This window comes from Scyliorhinus torazame, chromosome 6 (genome assembly GCF_047496885.1).
Source record: "Scyliorhinus torazame isolate Kashiwa2021f chromosome 6, sScyTor2.1, whole genome shotgun sequence".
NCBI lineage: Eukaryota > Metazoa > Chordata > Chondrichthyes > Carcharhiniformes > Scyliorhinidae > Scyliorhinus > Scyliorhinus torazame.
The window spans coordinates 228,859,507-228,883,776 of record NC_092712.1 but is presented as its reverse complement, the minus strand read 5'-3'; the positions used below and the strand labels follow the sequence as shown (position 1 = coordinate 228,883,776).

Sequence of the window (24,270 nt, the reverse complement as noted above, 5' to 3'; positions counted from 1 at the left end):
GGGGGCGGAGAATCGATCTTTACTCGGGAATCGTAGCCGGTGCCACTCCGCGATTCTCCAGTGCCCGGAGAATCGCTCGTGCGCGGATTACGCAGCGCAGCTGGGGCGCCATTGACCGAGGCCCCCACTGCGATTCTCCGGGCAAACCTGGCCGAGTCCCTGACAGCGTGGTTCTAACACTGTATTGCTGGTTGGGAACCTTGGGTGGCGGCTGCGGACTCAGTCCGCGGCCACCCTGGTCGGGGGCGGGGGGAATCACGTAACGGGGGGGAGTGGGGGGATGGCTTATGGGTGGCTGGGGCAGCGATCGGGCGTGTTATACGTAGCGGCGCGGGGCCGATTGATGGGACCCTCTTTCCTTGTCCGGGTCTGCCGGCTGAGTCCGCCATCGGGTCCAGCGCGGCTGCTTGAGGCCGCCGCGGTGCACATGCGCGGACTCTGAACCGGAAGTACAGGGGCCCGTATCTGCAGCTGAAGCTGTGAGAAGCACCCCGGGATCCTGCCAGCCCCCTGCAGGTAGGAGAATAGCTGCTAATATTTTTAAGGAATCTCCAGAGTAAAACTCCAGCATTTTTATACTGGCGTGGGGACATAGCCCCATTTTTGGAGAATCCAATCCCCAATGTCTTAAGCATTCCTTGTTTAAATCCCTCCAGGATCGGTGGGCATGCCTTCGACAGCCTAGCCCCTAAAATCCTGTGTCAACTCTCTGAGCCTCTAAGCTTCGCTTCCTCTCTTTCCTCCTTAAGATATTCCTTAAAATCTATTGTTTTACCTTGGTTTTGGTCATCCGGTCTGATACCTCCTCATGCGGCTCAATGTCAAACTATGGCCGGAATATTCTGCCCTTCCTCATGGTGAGTTTGGCAGCAGGGGGCATTTAATCAGGCAAGAGGTTGGCAAGTGGGGACCCCGCCTCCAACCCGATTAACTCTATGGTTAACCCCCCCCCCCCTCCCCCAGATTCCACCTCACTGCCAATTGAGGCCCTTAAGTGTCCAATTAATGACAACGTAAAGGTCTCATCCTGCTGCCATGGCTATCAACCCAGTGGTGGTTGAAGGATCACCATGTGGGGAGCATGACTAGCAAACCTGTCTGGGGTTACTTAACGGCTCTCCGGGAGGGTCCCTTGTTCAAAGGCACAGCTGTGATCCACCACCCTGCCCTTTCTGCTGACCCCACTAACCGTCCCCTCCACCATAACCCTGTGATGATCCTATTCCTTGGGTGGGTGTCCTACTGGCAGCAGCCACTGCTCCTCTGGTGGCGCTGTCATTCAATAAAGCTATCAATCTCTGGCTGGTAGCTCTCAGCAGGCCATTCTTCCACCCCCAGTGTCCTTGATCACAGGGAGAGGCCCACTGCTGGCCTGTCAAGTGCCTGAGTGGCACATGATGCATTGTGCTTTCCCAGAAGAAGGAGATGGGGAGTCTAACCGGCTCTCCAGCGGTGGACAAGACCCCCTTTGCCTCCAAAAGATTCCAACCTATTTCCATAAAACGTCCAAAGTGCACGTAGGCTGCTTATTAGCTTGGGCTTTGTGATCAGTGGTGAAGCAATGGTGTTCGTCCCTGGCCATGAGGAAAGTTGCCAACAATGATCTAACGATCTCTATGGCAGGCCTTTCTCTATTCCCCATAGCAGTTCAAGTCTGTAAAATCCAGGGGTTGTCTTGGCGTGCAGCAGCAATGATGTCACCAAGCAGTTAGACAACCAATCAAAATATTTACACACTGTAAACCAGGAAGTTTAAAGCATTTAAAATCCTTAACTTGAAATATAAATCTTCAGATAGTGAAATAAATGGTATGATTGTATTGGGACGGAAGCTAAAATGAATATAAACAGACTTCTAAAAAAACTCTATTTTAAAAAAAAACTTGGAATTTTGAATCGTTATGGATATATGTGACATTCCATTAATATAAAATAAACTTTTCATGGCCAGTAAGGATGTTTATGAACTTATTATGAAATCGGTATGTGTCTTGAAAATTCAGTTACATCTCATTCAACAAGGTTTAACTTTTTTCCAGGGTCTCTTGCAGTGAGACGAACCTTGCAAGGGAGATAGTGGCCTGTGGGAGCCTTTTACAGTGCATCTTTATAGATGAGTTACAAACAGCAAATTCTGAATTTCTGTGTTTCGGCACACGTCTGAACTCCTGCAGTTGCTGCTAGATTCGGCAGAGGAATTGGTGATTTACTGTCATTAATAATAATAATCTTCATTGTCGCAAGTAGGCTTACATTAACACGGCAATGAAGTTACTGTGAAAAGCCCCTAGTCGTCACATTCTGGCGCCTGTTCGGGTACACTGAGGGAGAATTCAGAATATCCAATTCATCTAACAAGCACATCTTTTGGGACTTGTGGGAGGAAACCGGAGCACGCGGAGTAAACCTACACAAACACAGGGAGAACGTGCAGACTCTGCACAGACAGTGACCCAAGCTGAAAATCGAACCTGGCATCCTGGCGCTGTGAAGCAACTGTGCGAACCACTGTGCTACCGTGCCACCCGCAAAATGTGGGGGCATTATATTTAAAGTGCTATATAAATGCAAGTTGTTCAGGATACAAAGTGGGTGGAGCCAGGTCACTGCCGGGAATTGATGTGTAGTTAACATTAACATGACTCGCACCAGAGGAATGGATATAAGAGATATTAAATACAGATCCTAGGAATACTTATGCATGCCTCTCAATTCCCATTTGCGTGATAACTTACAATCGAGTATTTTTGAGGTTAATCCAATCCATAAAGTATGATGATTAACTTATGCATCTGTGGACATAATGCCTGTGCAGAAATGGCAAATTACAATACAATACATTACAATACAGCCCGAGGCAGAAATGCTTTTTTACTAAAGTAAGTAAAATCACCATAGTCCCAGATGACCAGAGGCTGCTTTGCTCTTTGAGGGGGAGAGTTGACTGGTGGTGATTTAACCTGAGGATCACCACATCTCGGGCGAGGTTGAGAAGGCGGAGCCTTCATGAATAACCTACCACTGTGAAAGGCGTAACCTGGAGTCAATATAGGTCACTTGAAGAAAACTCTAATGTCGCCATTCTGTTGTTGCTTGTTGTTGATCGATTGAGTATTTCTTTCCCCACCATTGACATCCAAATATATTTTTCTCCCTACCATGTACAATTTTAGTTTGCTTCCCAGTTAGGTCAGGTATGTGGCGGAGACATGTTAATATTTAATAATTTATACTACTTTGCAATTTCTTCACTTCTGATCTAAAATATTTAATCCTTTTGGAAAATGAATATTCAAAGAAAAATCTTCATAATCTACATTTAAATGCTGCAGTTGTGCAAGAGGAGAGACAACTTAGCCCTGAACATCCAACTGAGGTAAATCGGGTTCAGTCCTGTCACAAGAAAATTATAGGACTGAATGTTTCACAATTCATGTTTCCAAAGTTGATCGAGAAAAGGTTAACCACGTATATGCCACAGTGGCTTCTGATTTCTGAAATGCGTGACCAATGAAGCTGAAACAGATTCTGCACCAAATGTTATTTAACATTAAAGGGTTTGGTCAGTCAGAAGATAAATGGGGATCTAACGAGAGATCCTCTCCTGAATTTACACTTTCAGCACCTACTCAATATAGATCATTTACCAACTTGGAACTTGCGTTTGGATTGGATTGGATTGGATTGGTTTATTGTCACGTGTACCTAGGTACAGTGAAAATTATTTTCTGTGAGCAGCTCAACAGATCATTAAGTACGTGGGAAGAAAAGGGAATAAAAGAAAATACATAATAGGGTTTTAAGATGACTTGGTCCTTTGTTCAGCGAACTTTATAAATAAATGGCCCATTCCAAAAATATACATTGAGGGAAGCTGTAGGAATGTTGGTAATGCACAAATGATAAAGATTTTATTCTCCTAATTGCATTCAATGCAATTACATAGTTCATTTGTTCTGTTTTAATTATATGAAGTGGATGACAAGGGATATCCCAATACATTTTCAACATACAGTATAAAAGCTAGTTTCTCCGCCTGGGCCTCCAACCTGGCAGTGCCAACCTGTGCTGGGGCAGTGGCCGGACATGTCCCTCTCCCCCTGGGGGCTATGCTTACCTTTGCATCCCTGGGGGGGAGGGGGAGGGGAAGAGGGGCGGGTGGGGGAGGAAGGGGAAGGTGGGGTGGTGGGGTGGGGGGGGGGGGGGGACCCCTCGATTGATTCAAGTTTTTCCAAACCTGTCCTAAACACATTGGCGAGGTTTGAGTATTCAGTCAGTGTTGGGCGGCACAGTGGGTTCGCCCTGCTGCCTCACGGCGCCAAGGTCCCAGGTTCGATCCCGGCTCTGGGTCACTTGTCTGTGTGAAGTTTGCACATTCTCCCCGTGTTTGCATGGGTTTCGCCCCCACAACCCAAAGATGTGCAGGATCGGTGGATTGGCCACGCTAAATTGCCCCTGAATTGAAAAAAATAAATTGGGTACTCTAAATTTGTTTTAAAAAGAAGAATATTCAGTCCGTGGAGATCGTGTGGTGGGAAGCTTGTAAATTGTTTTAAAATGGATGTAAATCGCAGTAGCGATTTGACTGAAGAAGCATCATCTGGCAGAGGGAAAGGAGGGGCAAAGGACTGGGGAAAGGTGAAGCAAAGCGGCACCGCAAAATGCTTCGAGATATTATCCAGGGCATCACCAAACCAGCAATCTGCCATCTGGCTCGCCATGGCGGTGTCAAGTGCATCTCGGGTTCAATCTATGAGGAGACCCGCGGGAGCTGAAGGTTTTCCTGGAGAATGTTATCAGGGATGCGGTCACCTACACTGAAAACGCCAAGTGCAAGACAGTCACCGCCATGGATGTGGTTTACATTCTCAAACGCCAGGGCCGCCCACTCTATAGATTCGGAAGCTAGAAAATACACCCAGTTCGAACAAAACCCAAAGGCTCTTTTCAGAGGGGGCAGCATGGTAGCACAATGGTTAGCACAGTTGCTTCAAAACTCCAGGGTCCCAGGTTCGATACCCAGGTTTGGGTCACTGTCTGTGTGGAGTCTGCACATTTTCCCCGTGTGTGCGTGGGTTTCCTGCGGGTGTTCGGTTTCTTCACAGTCCAAAGATGTGCAGGTTAGGTGGATTGGCCATGCTAAAATGCCCTTCGTGTCCAAAAAGGTTGGGTGGGGTCACTGGGGTATGGGCTGGGGTGGGGGTGTGGGTTTAGGTGGGGTGCTCTTTCCAAGGGCCGGTGCAGACTCGATGGGACGAATGGTCTCTGCATTGTAAATTCTATGAAAATGAGGTTCTCACCTTTTTTGGGCATGACCCTTGTTATGTCACTAACGAGGGCCGTGGAAAATCAGGAAACGGGACCTTGCTGGCGAGAATCTCGTTTCCTGATTCTCGTGACATTTTGTGCCTGCGTCACCATTCCCACTGACAGGAGGACGTGGGCTCAATATTTCCCCCCTTGTGTCACTTTTAGCTATTTTTCAAGTCACCTTATGTCGGTGTCCTCATATCGATGGCATGGTAGCACAGTGGTTCGCACTGTTGCTTCACAGTGCGAAGGACCTGGGTTCAATTCCCAGCCTGGGCACTGTCTGTGCAGAGTCTGCACGTTCGCCCCGTGTCTGTATGGATTTCCTCTGGGTGCTCTGGTTTCCTCCCACCAGTCCTGAAAGACATGCTTATTTGGGGAATTGGACATTTTGAATTCTCCCTCAGTGTACCCGAACATTCGCCAGAGTGTGGGGTCTGGGGGATTTTCACAATAACTTCATTGCAGTGTTAGCCTACTTGTGACACCAATAAAGATTATTATTATTATTATTTGGTTCTCGACTCTTCTGCTGAGGAGAATGGTTTCTATGCTGTCTGCTCTGTCCAAACCCCTTTTGATTTTGAACATCTCTATTGAATCTCTTTTCTCTCCTCCCCTCTCCTTCCCTCTCTTCCCTTCTAATAACAGTCCCAGCTTCTAAAATCCATCCATGACTGAATTCCTAGATTCCACCCATTCGCATGAATCTTTTTACCCCACCCCCTCTTTAAATCCATCACAAAATCCCTACATTGTGGTGCCCAAAGTAGGGCACAATACTCTAATTGAGGCCGAAGTTGTATTCAAAAAAGGTTCATAATTTGCTTGCTTTTGTAAAGTAAGGGGCAGAGTTTAAAGGGGATGTGAGGAACCAGAGGGTGGTGGGAATCTGGAACTCACTGTCTCAGCCAGAGACCCTTGTAACATGTGGAAGTATTTAGATGTGTATTTATGATGCCAAGGCACACAAGGCCGTGGGCCAAGTACTGGAAAAGTGCTGGAAAATGGGATTAGCATAGATAGGTGTTTGTTTTTATCCAGCGCAGTCATGATGGGCCTAACGGCCTTTTTTGTGCTGTACACCTCTGCTCTATTGATAAAAGCCTTCATAAATGCCTTCTTAACCACTCTGTCACTTTCAACAATCTGTGCACATGAACCCCCAGGTCTCGCTATTCTTGCACCCCCTTTAGAATTGTTTGTATGTAAATCTAATTTGTACTGTTTCTCTTTTATTTGTACCAAAATATATTGTCATGATATTCATATAAACATATCATGGTGCAATCACACACACACTGATGGACAGATCAACGGACCAATCAACACACACGCAACATCACAGCCAATCACCAGTGAGAGCACACGCACTATAAAACAGGGAACACCACAGTTCCCGCTCATTCCAGCAGGAGATAGCTCAGATCACAGAGCTCACAGCGTGCCACTCAGACATACACCATGTGCTGAGTGCCCCTCTAAGATAGTGTTAGGGCTGGGTTAACTGGTAAAGTACAAACCACAGCCAGAAGTATACAGTAGATGTTATCAAGAATAATAAAACTGAGTTGTACCATCTACAACCATGTTGGTTCGTTTGTGTAGCGGAACACCCAACACGACATATATTACTTCAAACACCTCTTTATTAAATTTCATCTGTCACGTGTCTTCCCATTCCACTAGTCTGTTAGTGTTCTCTTGAAGCCTCTCCCTGTTCTCCTCATGGTTCACAAAGTTGCACATTTATATAAATCAAGAAAAGCAATGATCCTAATAGTAACCCCTGAGAAACTCCACTCTATACCTTCCTGCACGCTGATAAATAACGAATTACGACTATTTTGTTTCCTGTCACTCAGCCAATCCCCTATCCATGCTGTCACTATTCCTTTTATTCCATGGGCTTCAACTTTGTTGGAATCCCAACTATGTGGCACTTTATCAAATGTTTTTTGAAAGTCCAAATACAACAACAAGTTGTATGTTATCCTCTTCATCCCTTATTTTTGCTTCATGAAAAAGCTCAACCAAATTGGTTAAACACAATTTGTCTTTCACAAGTCAGTTCTGGTTTTCCTTAATTAACCCCCCACTCCAAGTGACAATTTTGCTTTAGATCATAGAATCCCTACGGTGCAGAGAGAGGCCAATGGGCCCATCGAGTATGCACCCGACCTATCTCCCCCCCCCCCCCCCCCCCCCCCGAGCCCCATCACCCCATCCTATCCCTATAACCCTGTAACCCCACCTAACCTTTTAGACGCTAAGGGCAATTTAGCATGGCCAATCCACCTTACCTGCACATCTTTGAACAGTGGGAGGAAACCATAGCACCCGGAGGAAACCCACAGAGACATGGGAAGAATGTGCAAACTCTGCACAGACAGTGACCCAAGGCTGGAACTGAACCTGGGTCCCAGGCGCTGTGAGGCAGCAGTGCTAGCCACTGTGCCACCGTGCCGCGATCATCATCATCTCTAAAAACCCTTTCCACAGTTGAGGTTAAGCTGACTGTCCTATAGTTGCTGGATTTATCCTTTGGCCCTATTTTGAACAAAGAAGTAACATTTGCAGTTCTCCGGTCCTCTGGTGGCAAACACCATTACCATCCTCCGTCCCCACCACTCCCCAACTACTTAAGGTGGATTGAAAGATAATGGTCAGAACCCCTCTGTAATTTTCACACTTGCTTCCATCAGTAATCTCAGATTCATCTCATCCAGTCCTGGTAACTTATAAACCTGAGGTGCAGCCAGTAGTGCCTCCTCTTTGTTCCATCCAGTATGTCAACTGCCTCATCTTTCACAATGCTGTTGGTAATATTGTCTTTCTTGGTAGACAGATGCTGCATAGTCCTCCAGCATTTCACCTCAGTCAGTAGTTCCTCTCTTTGGTCTCTTATGACCTGACCTCTTACTATCCTTTTGCTGATTATATGCCAGTGGAAAACATTTGGATTTACTTTAATGAGGGGCTGAATGGCCTCCTTCTGTCCCTTTATTATGCTATAAAATCTGGAGCTTGCCTGATAGCTCAGCAAGCCATCTATTGAATGGCTGAGGCATGAAGACCAGTACATTTCCAGAGTCCAACAGGTACCAAACTTAAAACAGATTTGAGGAAAACTACTTTTCTCAAAGGGTTGTGAATCTGTGGAATTTGCTATCCAGAGTGCGGTAGATGTAGGGACAATGAGTAAAATTAAGGAGGAGTTGGACAGATTTTTAATTGGTAATGAGTTAAAGGGTTATGGAGAATGGGCAAGACGGTGAAGTTGAGGCCAGGATGGGATCAGCCATCATCACATTGAGGGTGTTAGGCTTGGGAGGCTAAATTACCGACTCCTGCTCCTAGGTCATGTGTTCCGGGGAGGAGATGCTCTGGCTGGTTTTGCGATCCAGTTCTTGGTCTGTAACATTGTAGGTAGCAGATGAGGAACATATCAGCAATGATAGAATTGCGGAGCAGACTTGATGGGTCGAATGGCCTAATTCTGCTCCTATATCTCATGAATTTATGAACAGTTCTCTGATTCTTGGTCACAACAATAGTGCTTAGAGGCCCAGATTAGAGAGGAAAAAACCTCCTCCTCCTGATTATCAGCTAGCATGGGTTGAAAGTGCACACATGTTGACGTTAGATGAGGACAAATGTATTCAAATGTGCTGCTCACATAGCCTGCCAATAGCTGTTTTTGAGGCTTATCCATGAATGATGGGCTGTTGAGAAAGACAAAGGGGTTGAGTGGCATTCATTGAACTATACCACAGAGAACACCAGACAACTCTGCATTGAGCAAAAAATATTTGTGAGAAACTGTACCTTCAAGGATCATTCAAGGATATGCTTCGCTAATGATATGAAGTCCAGTGCTATAAATTGGCTATGTTCCAGAGTCGGATCAGGAATTTACTATAGAACTATGGAAACTACAAAAGTGCAGTAAATCTACGCCTTGTTGGAGTCATTTTTACGATAGTGATTTGACTGAAATGGCAATTGTAAAACAAGGTAGTGACGCATATACTGGATTTTATATTGTACAAAATTATCCTTTAAATTTCTTTTTGTACTAAAATATAAAAATCTTACACCGTGTGATCAAATATTTGTTAAAGATATTGTCAAGACTGCATCTCCAAGCAGATGTGCCTTTAATCATTTGATTTTGTGCCAAATACAACTTTATGCGAGATCTTAACTGGAATGAAAGAAAAATAATTATTTTAACAATGAGGAGAACATTATTCATTCCTCCTTTTGGTTTGTGTCGCTGTCCCTTTTTAACTATACTTTCCCTTGTTTGCTTATTTTGTCAAGAAGGTCGGTATGAATATTCAAGTTGCCATTTGTTTCCTGCCTTGTCACATTTCCCCTGTTTTATTTATGTGTGAGAATGTTTGTAAGAGGCGATTAGTGATCAACAATATTTCATAATTATTGTACCAGTTCATTCTCTGCTGCTGGCTTCCTCTGTTTGACATCCTGGACGCTTGTCAGTTATGTGGAGGTGCTTCATTACTCCATATTAATAAATGGGAGAATACAATTGGAACTCTGGATATTGAGAGACTGTTAGAATTGGACTTTTTAGCAATCATGGTGAATTCCATTTGGTAACCTGGAATAGCGAAAAACTGGCAACAAGTCAATTAATTTGGGCTTAACAGGTTCTTGGCAAGTAGTTCTGTTTCTCTACATGACAATTTGATGCTACACGGTAAACAATGATGTAATAACTCATCCGGCTCATTCATCTTTACGCTCGCAAGATTAGGAGCACCAGAGATGGGAAATAGAACATGGGCGGGATTCTCTGTCAGCGAACACCGGAATCTGGAAACGTGATTGGATGGATAATCGGTTCCGATGCTGAGATCGCAGCGGGGCTGATTTAATGCGAAATCGCAAATCTGCGTTGCCTCGACAGCGGCATCAGTGCATTCTAGAACGCACGTACAGTAAACACCGTTGGCATTGCATTAGCGGTATTCTCCAGGGCCTGCACAATTCTCCGCCTCCAGTGGGCCAAATTGTCCATGGCGAAGTTCACTTGTGTTTTTAAAAATTGTGAAACAGGCACCATGGCTGCTGAGGGAGAGAGAGACAGATGTGTCCAGCATTGCCATAGTTTTCTGACAGTTGTGCCGCTGGCCAGGGGTCTTCTAGCAGGGCCAGGGGGGAGTAGTGGGAGGTGACCGGTGGTGCTGTGAGCTCGGGGTGGATGGACGGGGACTACCATTGCCGCGGCCTGCAAAGCTACAGTGGTAAGTCAATGAGAGTGAGAGTGGGTCTGGAGTAAAGTTGGGTAGTGGCTGTCGTTGTGGTATTTGGTGGTTGGGGGTGGGGGCGGGGGGGTGGGTAGTGGTTGTGGTCAAGGGGAGTATGGTTACCCAGGAATCAGAACTGATTTTAATCCTTCTAACTTTTCCTGAATAACTATTCTGTAGGTGAGTTTGAACCATTTGAAGTGTCTGACTTTAACTGAGTTTTGGAGGGTTCCTGATGTAGGTTCCTGCATAGTCAGTGCATGGGGACTTCCAAGGGGTCACCCAGCACATCTTGGGGGTTCCTTTGGGGTACCACCATCTGGAGTTAAGTTCTGGACAGAGGGTATTTAATGTGATGTGCTTAATCTAGTGTCAAATCTGCACATGTGCAATCATGAAACAGTGCCTTTGCAATAGGTGATGTAAAAATGGTCGACAGGATGGACACGACTCAATGGCACAACAACAGAGTTCCGCATCGGCAGGCGCTGAGAAATACCCCACTATGCAACGGCACTTTGTCGTTTTTTTGTCCTCGACGGGGAATTCCCCGTTGAGGCTACACTCGTATCCTCTACAGGTCTCCACGATTTTGCAGGAAGAGTACTCGGGGATTGGGCGGCGGTTTTAAAGACGTCCAATCTTTCAACCCTACCCTTAGCAGCACCACCGGCCTACAGACCACCTCCCCCATTGCACCAAACATACCTCTTATAGGGTCCTCAAACTCCCATTTACCATGCCTTTTATGGGTGAGGCACCCTGACACAAGCAATCTGGCACCCAGGCAACTGGCAGTGCCACCTGGACACCCTGGCAGTGTCACCCAGACACTCTGGCAGTGCCAAAATGCCAGGGGGACTCCCAGGGTGCCAGCCTGCACAGACCCCGACCACCTGAGGTCTCTAATGGCCTGGGAAATCCCCCTTTGAATTCTACTCCTCCAGATATAAATGTCAGCATTTAATTCGTCTTTTGATTATTTTCTGTACCTGTTCTGAAATCTGTACTGAGATTTTAATGATTTGTGTAGATGGACCCCCAAATCGATCTGCAGCTCCACTTTTTCTCACTTCTCTCAATTTAGGAGGTATCAGGACAGCATGGTTTCGTAGTGGTTAGCATTGCTGCCTCATGGTGCCGAGGTCCCAGGTTCGATCCTGGCTCTCGGCCAGTGTCTGTGTGGTGTTTGCACATTCTCCCTGTGTTTGTGTGGGTTTCGCCCCCACAACGCAAAGATGTGCAAGGTAGGTGGATTGGCCACGCTAAATTGCCCCTTAATTGGAAGAAAATAATTGGCTACTCTTTAAAAAAAAAAAAAAAAAAAAAAAATTTATTTAGGAGCTATCCCGTTCTGAGCCTTTAAGGTCCAGAGTGGATGTCGTCACATTTACCTACATTGAAATCTATTTGCCACAGTTAGGGCATGTGAATATGTCATCTGGGTTGTTAATAAATGCAATTTAACAGTCGAGACTCCTGCATCGATCCTTGTATCACTAGTCAGATTTGCCAATTGCGATACCTGACCATTTGCTCTCCTGCTACTCTACATCAATTTCCTAACCGGATCTATCATTTGCCTTTAGTCTCTTAACAGAGACTGTAAAAGAAGTCGATATAAAAGACATCCATAGGAATATCTCTGTTCACTGCAATGGTCGCTTCTTCAAAAAAGATTCACTCAACTTCTTTATGCATGACCTATCTTTTACAAATCCATGCTGGCTCTCTCTGATCAGCTGAAACTTTTCAAGGTGTTCAGTCATTTTATCCTTTAATTATAGTAATTTCCCAACAACCAATGTTAGACCAACAGATCTATAATTCCCTGGTTTTCTCCACTGACCTTTCTTAAACAGTTGAGTGACATATTTTCTATCAAAAGGAATGGTTCCTCAATCAAGAGAATGTTGAAAGATTTATAGTTGGGCATCCACAGTATTCGCACCTATTTCCTTTAAATCATTTGGATGGAAACTACCTGGTCTTGAGGATTTGTCAATTACCTGTTCATGGGCAGCACGGTGGCGCGTGGGTTAGCCCTGCTGCCTCACGGCGCCGAGGTCCCAGGTTCGATTCAGACTCTGGGTCACTGTCTGTGTGGTGTTTGCACATTCTCCCCGTGTTTGCATGGGTTTTCCCCCCACAACCCAAAGATGTGCAAGGTAGGTGGATTGAACACGCTAAATTGCCCCTTAATTGGAGAAAAAATGAATTTGGTACACTAAATAAAAAATTAAAAAATTACTTGTTCATGCCTGAACTTGAGAAATAACCAATGCTTGATACGTGCTGAAGAGGTTGTGGTTGAAATCTGCCAGATTCTGCAGCAAAACTGCAACCTCAAAGTAGGGCAAGGACAGCATTGCTTTTGGCTGTCAACGTACTGCATAGCTTTTAATCTTTATGCACCTGGCTCTTTCCAGGCTACTGCTCGAAGATGGCATTAAATTTCTCAATTTGGCAGTGCACTACTGCATAAGAGAGATCATTAAGACCCTCGATACACAAGGAGGTGGCCTCATTTAATTTACTTTTATCAGTAACGAGCAGGCGGAGCGTGTTTGCATGGAGTTTTCAGTCTTCCACATGGTACAGGGTGTTATTAACCACACACATTGCCTTGCATGTACTTCATTTGAATTCATCCATTTTGAGGAACTGAAAGTGTCACGGAGTGCTGATTGGAACAGAGTGCATCTGAGTTTAGGTGAGTGACTGAGTGCTGATTGGAACAGAGTGTATCTGAGTTTAGGTGAGTGACTGAGTGCTGATTGGAACAGAGTGCATCTGAGTTTAGGTGAGTGACTGAGTTCGGGTGAGTGGCGAGAGAGGGCTGTGTTTTTGTTGGTGTTCGGGTTTATCCTTGAGGTTCTATAAAGAATTTTTTTTAAAAAATATTTAAATTAATTAACTAGTTGAATATGGCTGGAAAGGTGATGTGCTGTTGCTGTATGATGATGGAACTGGTGGATCCCATTGAGACCACATCTGCAGCAAGTGGCTGCTCAAGGAATTTCGGCTCAGAATTGATGAGCAGGAGACCGAGCTGCACACACTGTGGCACATCAGGGAGGGAGAACATTAACTGGATGCTTTGTTTCAGGAGGCAGTCACACCCGATAGAATAAGTTCTGTTAATTCGGACAGTGGTCAGGGACAAAGTGGTGTGACTGCAAGGGAGGCAGGTAGGGGGATCCTGAGTTTAGGAGTTCAGGAGCCTCAGCCCTTGACCTTGTCCAACTGGTATGAGGTACTTGCTCCCTGTGTGGATGAGGAAGAGGGCTGTAAGGAGGATGCGTTGACTGACCACTGCACCATGGTACAGGAAGCCATTCAAGAGGGGGGAGCAAAATGACAAGTGGTAGTTGTAGGGGATTCTATAATTAGGGGGATTGATGGCATCCTTTGTAAGCCAGATCGAGAGTCCCGCATGGTATGTTGCCTGCCCGGTGCCAGGGTGAGGGACATCTCTGGTCGGCTTGAAAGGATTTTGGAGAGGGAGGGGGAGGATCCAGTTGTTGTGGTCCACGTTGGGACTAACAACACAGGTAAAACTAGGAAAGAGGACCTGTTTGGGGATTATCAAACACTAGGGACTAAATTAAAGAGCAGGTCCTCCAGGGTTCTTATCTCTGGATTACTACCCGAGCCACGTGCCAATTGGCATAGGGTTGAGAAAATTAGAGAAATTAACACGTGGCTAAAGGAGTGGTGCGGGAAAGAGGGATTCCATTTCATGGGGCATTGGCATCAGTAATGGGGCAGGAGGGACCTGTACCGTTGGGACGGTCTTCACCTGAACCATTCTGGGACCAGTGTTCTAGCGAATAGGATAAATAGGTTGGTCACAAGGACTTTAAACTAGCAAGTTGGGGGGGAAGGGAAGTGTAAAGCTATGGACAGTATAATAGTTCATGGAGATCAAGGCAGCAGGTTACGTGACAGGTTATTATGTAGAGATATGGGTTCAAAGACAAGGAAAATTAGGAGAAAGGGTAAGAGGAAAAATAAATTGCGAAAAGTTACTGATCAAGGTGTTAGGATTCATAACAAAGACATAAAAAGCAGCATAAGTGTACTTTACCTGAATGCTCGTAGTATACGAAATAAGGTAAATGAGTTGATGGCGCAAATCATCGTGAATGACTATGATTTAGTGGCCATTACTGAAACATGGTTAAAAGATGGTCACGACTGGGAGTTAAATATCCAAGGGTATCAGACTATACGAAAGGATAGAATGGACGGTAAGGGCGGTGGTGTAGCTTTGTTGTTTAAGGATGGCATCCGGGCAATAGTAAGGGATGATATTGGAACTATGGAGGACAAGGTTGAATCAATTTGGGTGGAAATCAGGAATAGTAAGGCGAAAAGGTCACTGATAGGAGTAGTCTATAGGCCACCAAATAGTAACAGGATGGTAGGGCAGGCAATAAGCAAAGAAATAACGGATGCATGTAGAAATGGTACAGCGGTTATCATGGGAGATTTTAATCTGCATATCGATTGGTTTAACCAGGTTGGTAAAGGCAGCCTTGAGGAGGAGTTTATAGAATGTGCCCGGGATAATTTCCTGGAACAGTATGTAATGGAACCTACAAGGGAACAAGCGGTCCTAGATCTGGTCCTGTGTAATGAGGCAGGATTGATTAATGATCTCATAGTTCGGGATCCTCTTGGAAGGAGCGACCACAATATGGTGGAATTTAAAATACAGTTGGAGGATGACAAGGTAAAATCAACCACTAGTGTTTTGTGCTTAAACAAAGGCGATTACAATGGGATGAGAGAAGAACTAGCTAAGGTAGACTGGGAGCAAAGACTTCATGGTGAAGCAGTTGAGGAACAGTGGAGAACCTTCCGAGCGATCTTTGACAGTGTTCAGAAAAGGTTCATACCGACAAAAAAGAAAGACGGTAGAAAGGGGAAAAATCGACCGTGGATATCTAAGGAGGTGAGGGAGAGTATCAAATTGAAGGAAAAAACATACAAAGTGGCAAAAATTAGTGGGAGACTAGAGGACTGGGAAGTCTTATGGGGACAACAGAAAGCTACTAAAAAAGCCATAAAGAAGAGTAAGGTAGACTATGAAAGTAAACTGGCTCAGAACATAAAAGCAGATAGTAAAAGCTTCTACAAATATATAAGACAAAAAAGAGTGGCTAAGGTAAATATTGGTCCTTTGGAAGATGAGAAGGGAGATTTAATAATAGGAGACGGGGAAATGGCTGAGGAGCTGAACAGGTTTTTTGGGTCAGTCTTCACAGTGGAGGACACAAATAACATGCCAGTGACTGATGGAAATACGGATATGATAGGTGAGGACCTTGAGATGATTGTAATCACTAAGGAGGCAATATTGGGCAAGCTAATGGGGCTAAAGGTAGACAAGTCAACTGGCCCTGATGGGATGCATCCCAGAGTGTTAAAAGAGATGGCTAGGGAAATTGTAAACGCACTAGTGATACTTTATCAAAATTCACTAGATTCTGGGGTGGTCCCAGAGGATTGGAAAGTAGCAAACGTGACACCACTGTTTAAAAAAGGAGGTCGGCAGAAAGCGGGTAATTATAGGCCGGTAAGCTTAACTTCGGTTGTAGGGAAAGTGCTGGAATCCATCATTAAGGAGGAAATAGCGGGGCACCTGGAGGGAAATTGCCCCATTGGCCAGACGCAGCATGGGTTCACAAAGGGTAGGTCGTGTCTGACTAATTTGGTAGAATTTTTTGAGGACGTTACCAGTGCAGTAGATAACAGGGAGCAAATGGATGTGGTATACCTGGATTTCCAGAGAGCTTTTGACAAGGTGCCACACAAAAGGTTGCTGCATAAACTAAAGATTCATGGCATTGAGGGTAAAGTGGTAGCATGGGTAGAGGATTGGTTAACTAACAGAAAGCAGAGAGTGGGGATAAATGGGTGTTTCTCTGGTTGGCAACCTGTAACTCATGAGGTCCCTCAAGGATCAGTGTTGGGCCCGCAGTTGTTCACAATTTACATAGACGATTTGGAGTTGGGGACCAAGTGCAATGTGTCAAAGTTTGCAGACGACACTAAGATGAGTGGTAAAGCAAAAAGTGCAGAGGATACCGGAAGTCTGCAGAAGGATTTGGATAGGTTAGGTGAATGGGCTAGGGTCTGGCAGATGGAATTCAATGTTGCCAAGTGTGAGGCTATCCATTTTGGGAGGAATAACAGCAGAATGGATTATTATTTAAACGGTAAGATGTTAAAACATGCTGCTGTGCAGAGGGACCTGGGTGTGCTGATGCACGAGTCACAAAAAGTTGGTGTGCAGATGCAACAGGTGATTAAGAAGGCTAATCGAGTTTTGTCTTTCATTGCTAGAGGGATGGAGTTCAAGACTAGTGAGGTTATGCTGCAATTGTATAGGGTGTTGGTGAGGCTGCATCTGGAGTATTGTGTTCAGTTTTGGTCTCCTTACCTGAGAAAGGACATATTGGCACTGGAGGGAGTGCAGAGGAGATTCACTAGGTTGATCCCAGAGTTGAGGGGATTAGATTATGACGAGAGGTTGAGTAGACTGGGACTATACTCATTGGAGTTTAGAAGGATGCGGGGGGATCTTATTGAGACATATAAAATTATGAAGGGAATAGATAGGATAGATGCGGGCAGGTTGTTTCCACTGGTCGGGGAAAGCAGAACTAGGGGGCATAGCCTCAAAATAAGGGGAGGTAGATTTAGGACGGAGTGTAGGAGGAACTTCTTCACCCAAAGGGTTGTGAATCTCTGGAATTCCTTGCCCAGTGAAGCAGTTGAGGCTCCTTCTTTAAACGTTTTTAAGAAAAAGATAGATGCCTTTCTAAAGAATAAAGGGATTCGGGGATATGGTGTATGGGCCGGAGAGTGGAGCTGAGTCCACAAAGATCAGCCATGATCTCATTAAATGGCGGAGCAGGCTCGAGGGGCCAGATGGCCTACTCCTGTTCCTAGTTCTTATGTTCTTATGTCTCAAAGTTACAGCTGTGCGATCATAGGCAGCACTTCATGCAAGTAAATGCCTCTATTTCCAGGAGCAGTCATGATTGCTTTGTTCTGCATCCATCTTATGGACTGTTGTATTTGAATCAGCATGGCAAGTCAAAGGCTGGCAACTGGGTGATGAAGATTATCCATTCCAGACACTGGTCAATGAACAGATCCAAATCAGGCTTACAATTTTTAAAATCATCTATGGGATATGGACATCACTGGCTCAGCCAGTATTTATTCCCCATGAAGGTGATGGGGAGCTGCTTTCTTGAACCCTCCTGTGGTGAAGGGACATGCCCAGTGATATTACAGAGGGTCTTCCAGGATCTTGACCCACTGACAGTGAAGGGCCAGCAACACGTTTCTAAGTCAGGATACTGAGTGACTGGAGGGGAACTTATAGGTGGTGCTGTTCCCATGTATCTGCTGACCTTGTCCTTCTAGGTGGTAATTTTCACGGGTTTGGAAGGATTTGTGTAAGGAGCCTTGGTGAATTCCTGCAGTGCACCTTGTCGATGGTACACACAGCTGCCGCTGTTTATCGATGATGGAAGGAGTGAATGTTTGGCACCCCATCCACTGCTTTGTCCTGCATGGTGTGGAACATCTTGCATGTTGTTGGAGCTGCTCTCCTGCCCTGAGAGAGGACAGCACCACTGTCACTCTCCCAGGGCAGCTCTTAAGCAAATCTACTGAGTTATTGAAGAACAGATGAATGAAGTGTTGTGACAGCCTGGAAGCCCCTTTTGAACAGTGGTATCCATAGCCAGAGTGGCAGCACTTAGTTTGTAAGGTAATAGTCTGAGCTTCCACTGCACTCTGAAGATATTTGTGCGGCAATGGACGCAGTGACATTTGCCATTAGGTCCGGCATCAAGGTCAGTTCCACAGGTGTGTTGGTGGAGGTGATCTTTGGTTCTCGTTGTAGAGAATGTATTCCGTGTTCTGTGCAAGGTCTAGTGTAATTTTGGAGCCAGATTACTTCATGCTTCTTGACATTGAGCAGATTTCCTCTGCCACCAAGCATTTTGGTATATATAGTGCTGTGGTCAGTGTGGGGAATCCATCATGCAAAATAAGCAAATTTACTGATTGACCTCAAAATGAAGGAATTACCAATAAATTCTGCTTTCTGTAGCTTTTACTTTAACATGAATCATAAACTGCAAAAATTAAACATGAATTAACAGGCAAATGATGTTTCAAAAATGAAGCGAAGTTTCACTTTAAATAGCTGATACGGCAAAAATATGCTTTACACAACAGCCGCAACACTCCCAGCACAAATCTGGTACCATGTAGCTACATATTTACACAATATACGGTTCATTATTCACACACTGCAGGTCAGGAGTCACGGGCAGCATGGTGGCGCAGTGGGTTAGCCGTGCAGCCTCATGGCGCTGAGGTCCCAGGTTCGATCCCGGCTCTGGGTCACTGTCTGTGTGGAGTTTTCACATTCCTCCCATGTCTGCGTGGGTTTCGCCCCCACAACCCAAAGATGTGTAGGCTAGGTGGATTGGCCACGCTAAATTGTCCCTTAATTGGAAAAAATTAATTGGTTACACTAAATTAAAAAAAGGTCAGGAGTCACATCGATAACAAATTTCACCTTTGATTTTCACAGGTATGATTATCATCAGCATGACACACTTCTGAAGCACAGCTGCCTCAGCGCCAGGGTTCAATTCCAGCCTTGGGTCACTGTCTGTGTGGAGTTTGCACCTTCTCCCCGTGTCTGCGTGGGTTTCCTCCGGGTGCTCTGGTTTCCGCCCACAGTCCAAAGATGTGCAGGTTAGGTGGATTGGCCATGCTAAATTGCCCCTAAATATCAAAAAGGTTAGGTGGTTACAAGGTTGCAGGCATGGGGTGGGGCATGGGCCTGTGTAGAGTGCTCTTTCAGAGGGCTGGTGCAGACCTGATGGGCCGAATGGCTTCCTTATGCATTGTAGGGATTCCATAATGAGTCTATGATATTATCCCTTGAGTAATGAGGTGTAGCTTTCCAGAGTTTATTTTCAACCAACCAGTCAATAACATCATGGTTTGGTCACTTCTGGGAAACAGCATCTCTGAGTTATTCACAGTTTTCCCACGTTTAGATCTTTTAAACCAGCTTGCATAGTATCTCAAAGAACTGTCTCTTTTTTTCCTGCTAAACAGAACAATCCTTAATGATTTGCTTCTTTTCCTCTCAAAAATTCTCTTTTGTGTTTCCATCTGCTTTCTCTTTATGTCCGCATCTGTGTGCTGATCACTTTCACCCTCCAGCTCCTCTGCTTGTAAGTCTTCTTTGTGTCTGTCAGTGTCATGGCTGCTTTCTTAGCTTCCGTTCTGTTGGCATTTCCAGGTCAAGAGTCACCAGGTCATATGGACCTTTATTCTTATCCAAGAATATTGCAATCAAGCCTTTACAACTGATGCAAATTCTTAAAGTCCTTTCCAAGCATTTTTTAAAAGTACAGATTTGACAGAAATGTTAAAGAAATATTCCTTATTGTACTGCTTTTGTGCCAAAGGCTGTCACAGCATCTATTGGTCTTCTGTAATCTACCTCAACAAAGTCCTCAACTGACTTATTTGCAACTGAGGTTCGGTCAACCTCTCCCTTTGACGAGCTGGCACCTGCCCTATCCTTTTTTGCGCACATGCTCTCAAGTGTTTCACTACATGCAAATTCTTCTTCTATCCTCGCCTTTAAAATATAAGCAACATCAGTATCTGAGCTGGTGGCTGTGACTGGAAGATTTGGAGATAGTGTCTCTTCATCTTGACTGCTTTATTTTTCCTGCATTGACTGGGAAAATCCCTTTCCAAGTTGATAAAAGGCACAAAGGTTAGGAAGTGGTGAAGGGAGAGAAGAAATTAAGAAATGTATGACACCCTGGGGCAGTGCACAGCCAATTCCAGCCCCACTTGACCGGGAGTCCCAACACAATTTAAATTAACTATTAATTCCCCCCCACCCCGTGCCCACACCCTCTATACATACACACAAGACAGAAGGGAAAGAGGGGTGTAAAAAAAGTACTAAAAGTAAAAAGATAAGAGACTCTGGGCGTCATTCTCCGACCCCCCCCGCCGGGTCGGAGAATGGCCGTTGGCCGCCGTGAATCCCGCCCCCGCCGAAGTCTCCGGTACCGGAGATTGGGCGGGGGCGGGAATCGGGCCGCGCTGGTTGGCGGGACCCCCCGCTCAATTCTCCGGCCCGGATGGGCCGAAGTCCCGCCCAGAAATTGTCTGTCCCGCCGGCGTAAATCAAAGCTGGTATTTACCGGCGGGACCAGGCGGCGTGGGCGGGCTCCGGGGTCCTTGGGGGGGGGGGGGCGCGGGGCGATCTGACCCCGGGGGGTGCCGCCCCGGTGGCCTGGCCCGCGTTCGGGGCCCACCAATCCGCGGGCGGGCCTGTGCCGTGGGGGCACTCTTTCCCTTCCGCCTCCGCCACGGTCTCCACCATGGCGGAGGAGGAAGTGACTCTCCCCACTGCGCATGCGCGGGAAACTGTCGGCGGCCGCTGACACTCCCGCGCATGCGCCGCATTTCCGCGCCAGCTGGCGGGGCAACAACCGCCATTTCCGCCAGCTGGCGGGGCAACAAACGCCATTTCCGCCAGCTGGCAGGGCGGAAATCCCTCCGGCGCCGGCCTAGCCCCTCAATGATGCGGAGCATTCCGCACCTTTGGGCCGGCGCGATGCCCGTCTGATTGGCGCCATTTTTGGCGCCAGTCGGCGGACATCATGCCGTTGGGGGAGAATTTCGCCCCATGTTTCAGATGGACGTCTTCCAGTTAGATCTTTCTTCAGTGTAGGCCTCCAATTGGGTGTTCTTGTTTAATGGTTGTCAACAAAAATTCGTCAGGATCTCAAAACTTCTCTGCAGACTCAAAATTAGTAGGCAGGAAACCTTTGAGAGAAAGCGCAACACACAACCTCTCCTCAGCATCCAGAAGCTTTCTCGATTGTTGGAGGATTAGATATGCAAGTACGTGAATACTGGTGGTGATCAGCGCCTCAATAAAGCTTTCACTTGGTGGCAGCACTGTTGTCTCAATTGGGGTTAAATCATTCAGGCACTTGTCCTCTTTCAATTCTTTGCTGCTGCCTGTTATGCGCATTAAAAAGAGCTAAATGTGACAGTGAATGCCCTGCAGTATACGTGGTTGATGTGGCTGACATGTTTAAGTGCGAGACTTGCAAAAGTACAATGTGTGTGAAGATCAAGTAAAGAATATGGGGTGGATTCTCCATTGCGTCGGCAGTGTACCCACACCCGGGGATTTCCCGACGGCATGGGGCTGCCCACAATGGGAAATCCCATTGGTCGGCTGGTGGGATGGAGAATCCCGCTGTGGGCGGGGGCACACCGCACCAGAGAACTGGTACGTTGGGACGGAGAATCCCAGCATGATCAACTTTATGGCCTAGTACTGATTGTTGGAAGATGGTTAATTGAACAGTGGATGAGGCTAGTGGTAGGATTTGGCATTTCAAGATGATCTCACTTAGCTGCACTGTGTGAGATAGTTAAACTTCACCCTGCACCGCATCCATGATCTTGGAACTGAACTGCTGACATTGAGCTCAATTGCTTATTCTCTCACTGCCTCCTGAGACTCGCAGTATGGACACAGGGTTGGGATTTTCAATTGGTATTGGGGTTGACAACACGTGCGGGCGATATTTCAATATTGCTGGACTCCACGACCTATGGAACTCAACACTATTTTCAGTGGGGGTGGGGGAGGACAGGGAAGCTGATCAATTAACTACCTATTAAGCTCCTTGAGGGGCTTGTTAATGGGTCGGGCAGGGAGGGGCTTGTTAATGGGTCGGGCAGGGTGAGAAGGAAACTTTCAAAGCTGAAATCGCCAAATCGAAACAGTCTGGTGCCTATTAGTGCACAGCTGTTGGGTTCAAAGTGAGCAGATGTTCAAATTTTCTTTTTTTAAAAATTTGAGTACCCAATTCATTTTTTCCAATTAAGGGGCAATTTAGCGTGGCCAATCCACCTAGCCTGCACATCTTTGGGTTGCGGGGGCGAAACCCACGCAGACACGGGGAGAATGTGCAAACTTCACATGGACAGTGACCCAGAGCCGGGTTGGAACCTGGGACCTCGGCGCACTGAGGCAGCAGGGCGCACTGAGGCAGCAGGGCGAACCCACTGCACCACCGTGCTACCCTACAAATTCAGTGAACTGGGGATCTTGGGCCCGATCATGTGCTTCACATTCCATGTGGCCCTTTGACAAGGCAGCAGCAAGCCTCATCATGGCTGCCGTCTGCATGTATTGCTTTGACTCTTCTGCCGTCTGCATGTATTGCTTCGACTCTTCAGGCAGCTACTATCTCCTGTTAACACTCAGCATCCTAATTGGGCACCAGTCTCACCTCGGCCTATTAGGATGTTTAGATTTCAAGAGAGCACCTCCGAGTCAGGAGCCAGTAATTGTTGGTGTTGGATTTCTGACATGAATTTGAAAATTCAGCCCAGGCTGTTTCTTTCCTCCACCTCTTCCAGGAAGGCCTCCCATGCAGTGTTGAAAAACCTCAGTTCAAACTCCATCCCATGTTCAAACTTTTGTCAAAGTATCACTGCACAGATTGAGATATCACTACAGATTGAGTTTTCAAATGACTCCTCTCCCTTCCTGCAGCCAAAATATCTCTCCACTTTCTCGCCACTTGTGATTATAGAACTGCCTACTGATAAATGCAAGTGGTAGACATACCAATAGGGATAGTTGTCCACAATATTCATGTAAAGCTGCAAGCAGCACAGATATACCTTATGCCTGCAAGGCAATGAATGGGTTCAGTTTAATCGCGCATCCTGATACCCATACTGATTTTCAGGAATTATCCACTTTCTATCATTACACTTCGCACCCTTGCACCCTATCAATCTAGGTTTGATTTGAACCCATGTGACGGAGAGGAAGGACTACAATAACCCTGCTTTGTTCATGCATATGCAAACATCGATCATAATTGTTGATATATGTGTACTGTTTATTCCCTTATTTCCTCTTTTTTTAATTTTTCTGTTCTTATTTTTGATCCATGGATGAGTAATGGCCTTAAGGCAAGCAGCAGAATTTAGAAGTTACAGGAGAGAATGCTTCTGCTAGTCTCTGCTAGTTTAATCAGGTGTTCCAGACCTGCCAACACCAGACAGAGGGAGATGGGGTGGGACTCGGTTTGATTGAACAGCTGGTGATCAATGAATAGGCCCAAAAGGTTGTACTCAGCTTGGTAACAGGTGGTGATTGGATCATATCCCAGTGGAATGATTTTCAGAGTCCCAAGGACTTTCGCAGAGGCAGGAACCTGCTATATCTCTGTCCGGAAAGGCTGCTGTGATTGCTGTATTTCTGAACTTCTAGCATAACCATTACAGGCTGTGCAAAGAAAGACCTTAACCTGCAACATTGCTGTGAAGGAAGGTGTGCTTTTAAAAAATCACCATCTGAAACAAAGACTCTTTTTCCTTTTACTTACGAGTTTTACCGCGTTCCACATCTCTTGTTTGTCTCTTGTTTGTCTGTCATGCGTGTGTGTGTGTGTATGTGTAGAGGGTGGGGAGCAAGTTAAAGTGGGATGTTCAGACTTAGATAATAGTTAACCAGCTGTATTTGCTACATATTTTATTACAGTTCTTGTTATAAATAAACAATAATTGC

The 24,270-nt window shown here is 45.9% G+C and overlaps 2 protein-coding genes across 2 annotated transcripts in view; both read left to right on the top strand.

Moving 5' to 3' along the window:
• adamts16 (ADAM metallopeptidase with thrombospondin type 1 motif, 16) overlaps window positions 1–24,270 on the top strand; it is a 359,351-nt gene that overhangs the window by 41,863 nt on the left and 293,218 nt on the right. The window lies entirely within an intron of this gene.
• Window positions 4,558–4,909, top strand: LOC140425655 (histone H4-like). Its single transcript, XM_072510154.1, is given in 3 exon segments — window positions 4,558–4,617; window positions 4,620–4,767; window positions 4,770–4,909. Coding segments are annotated over 3 exon segments (348 nt in total).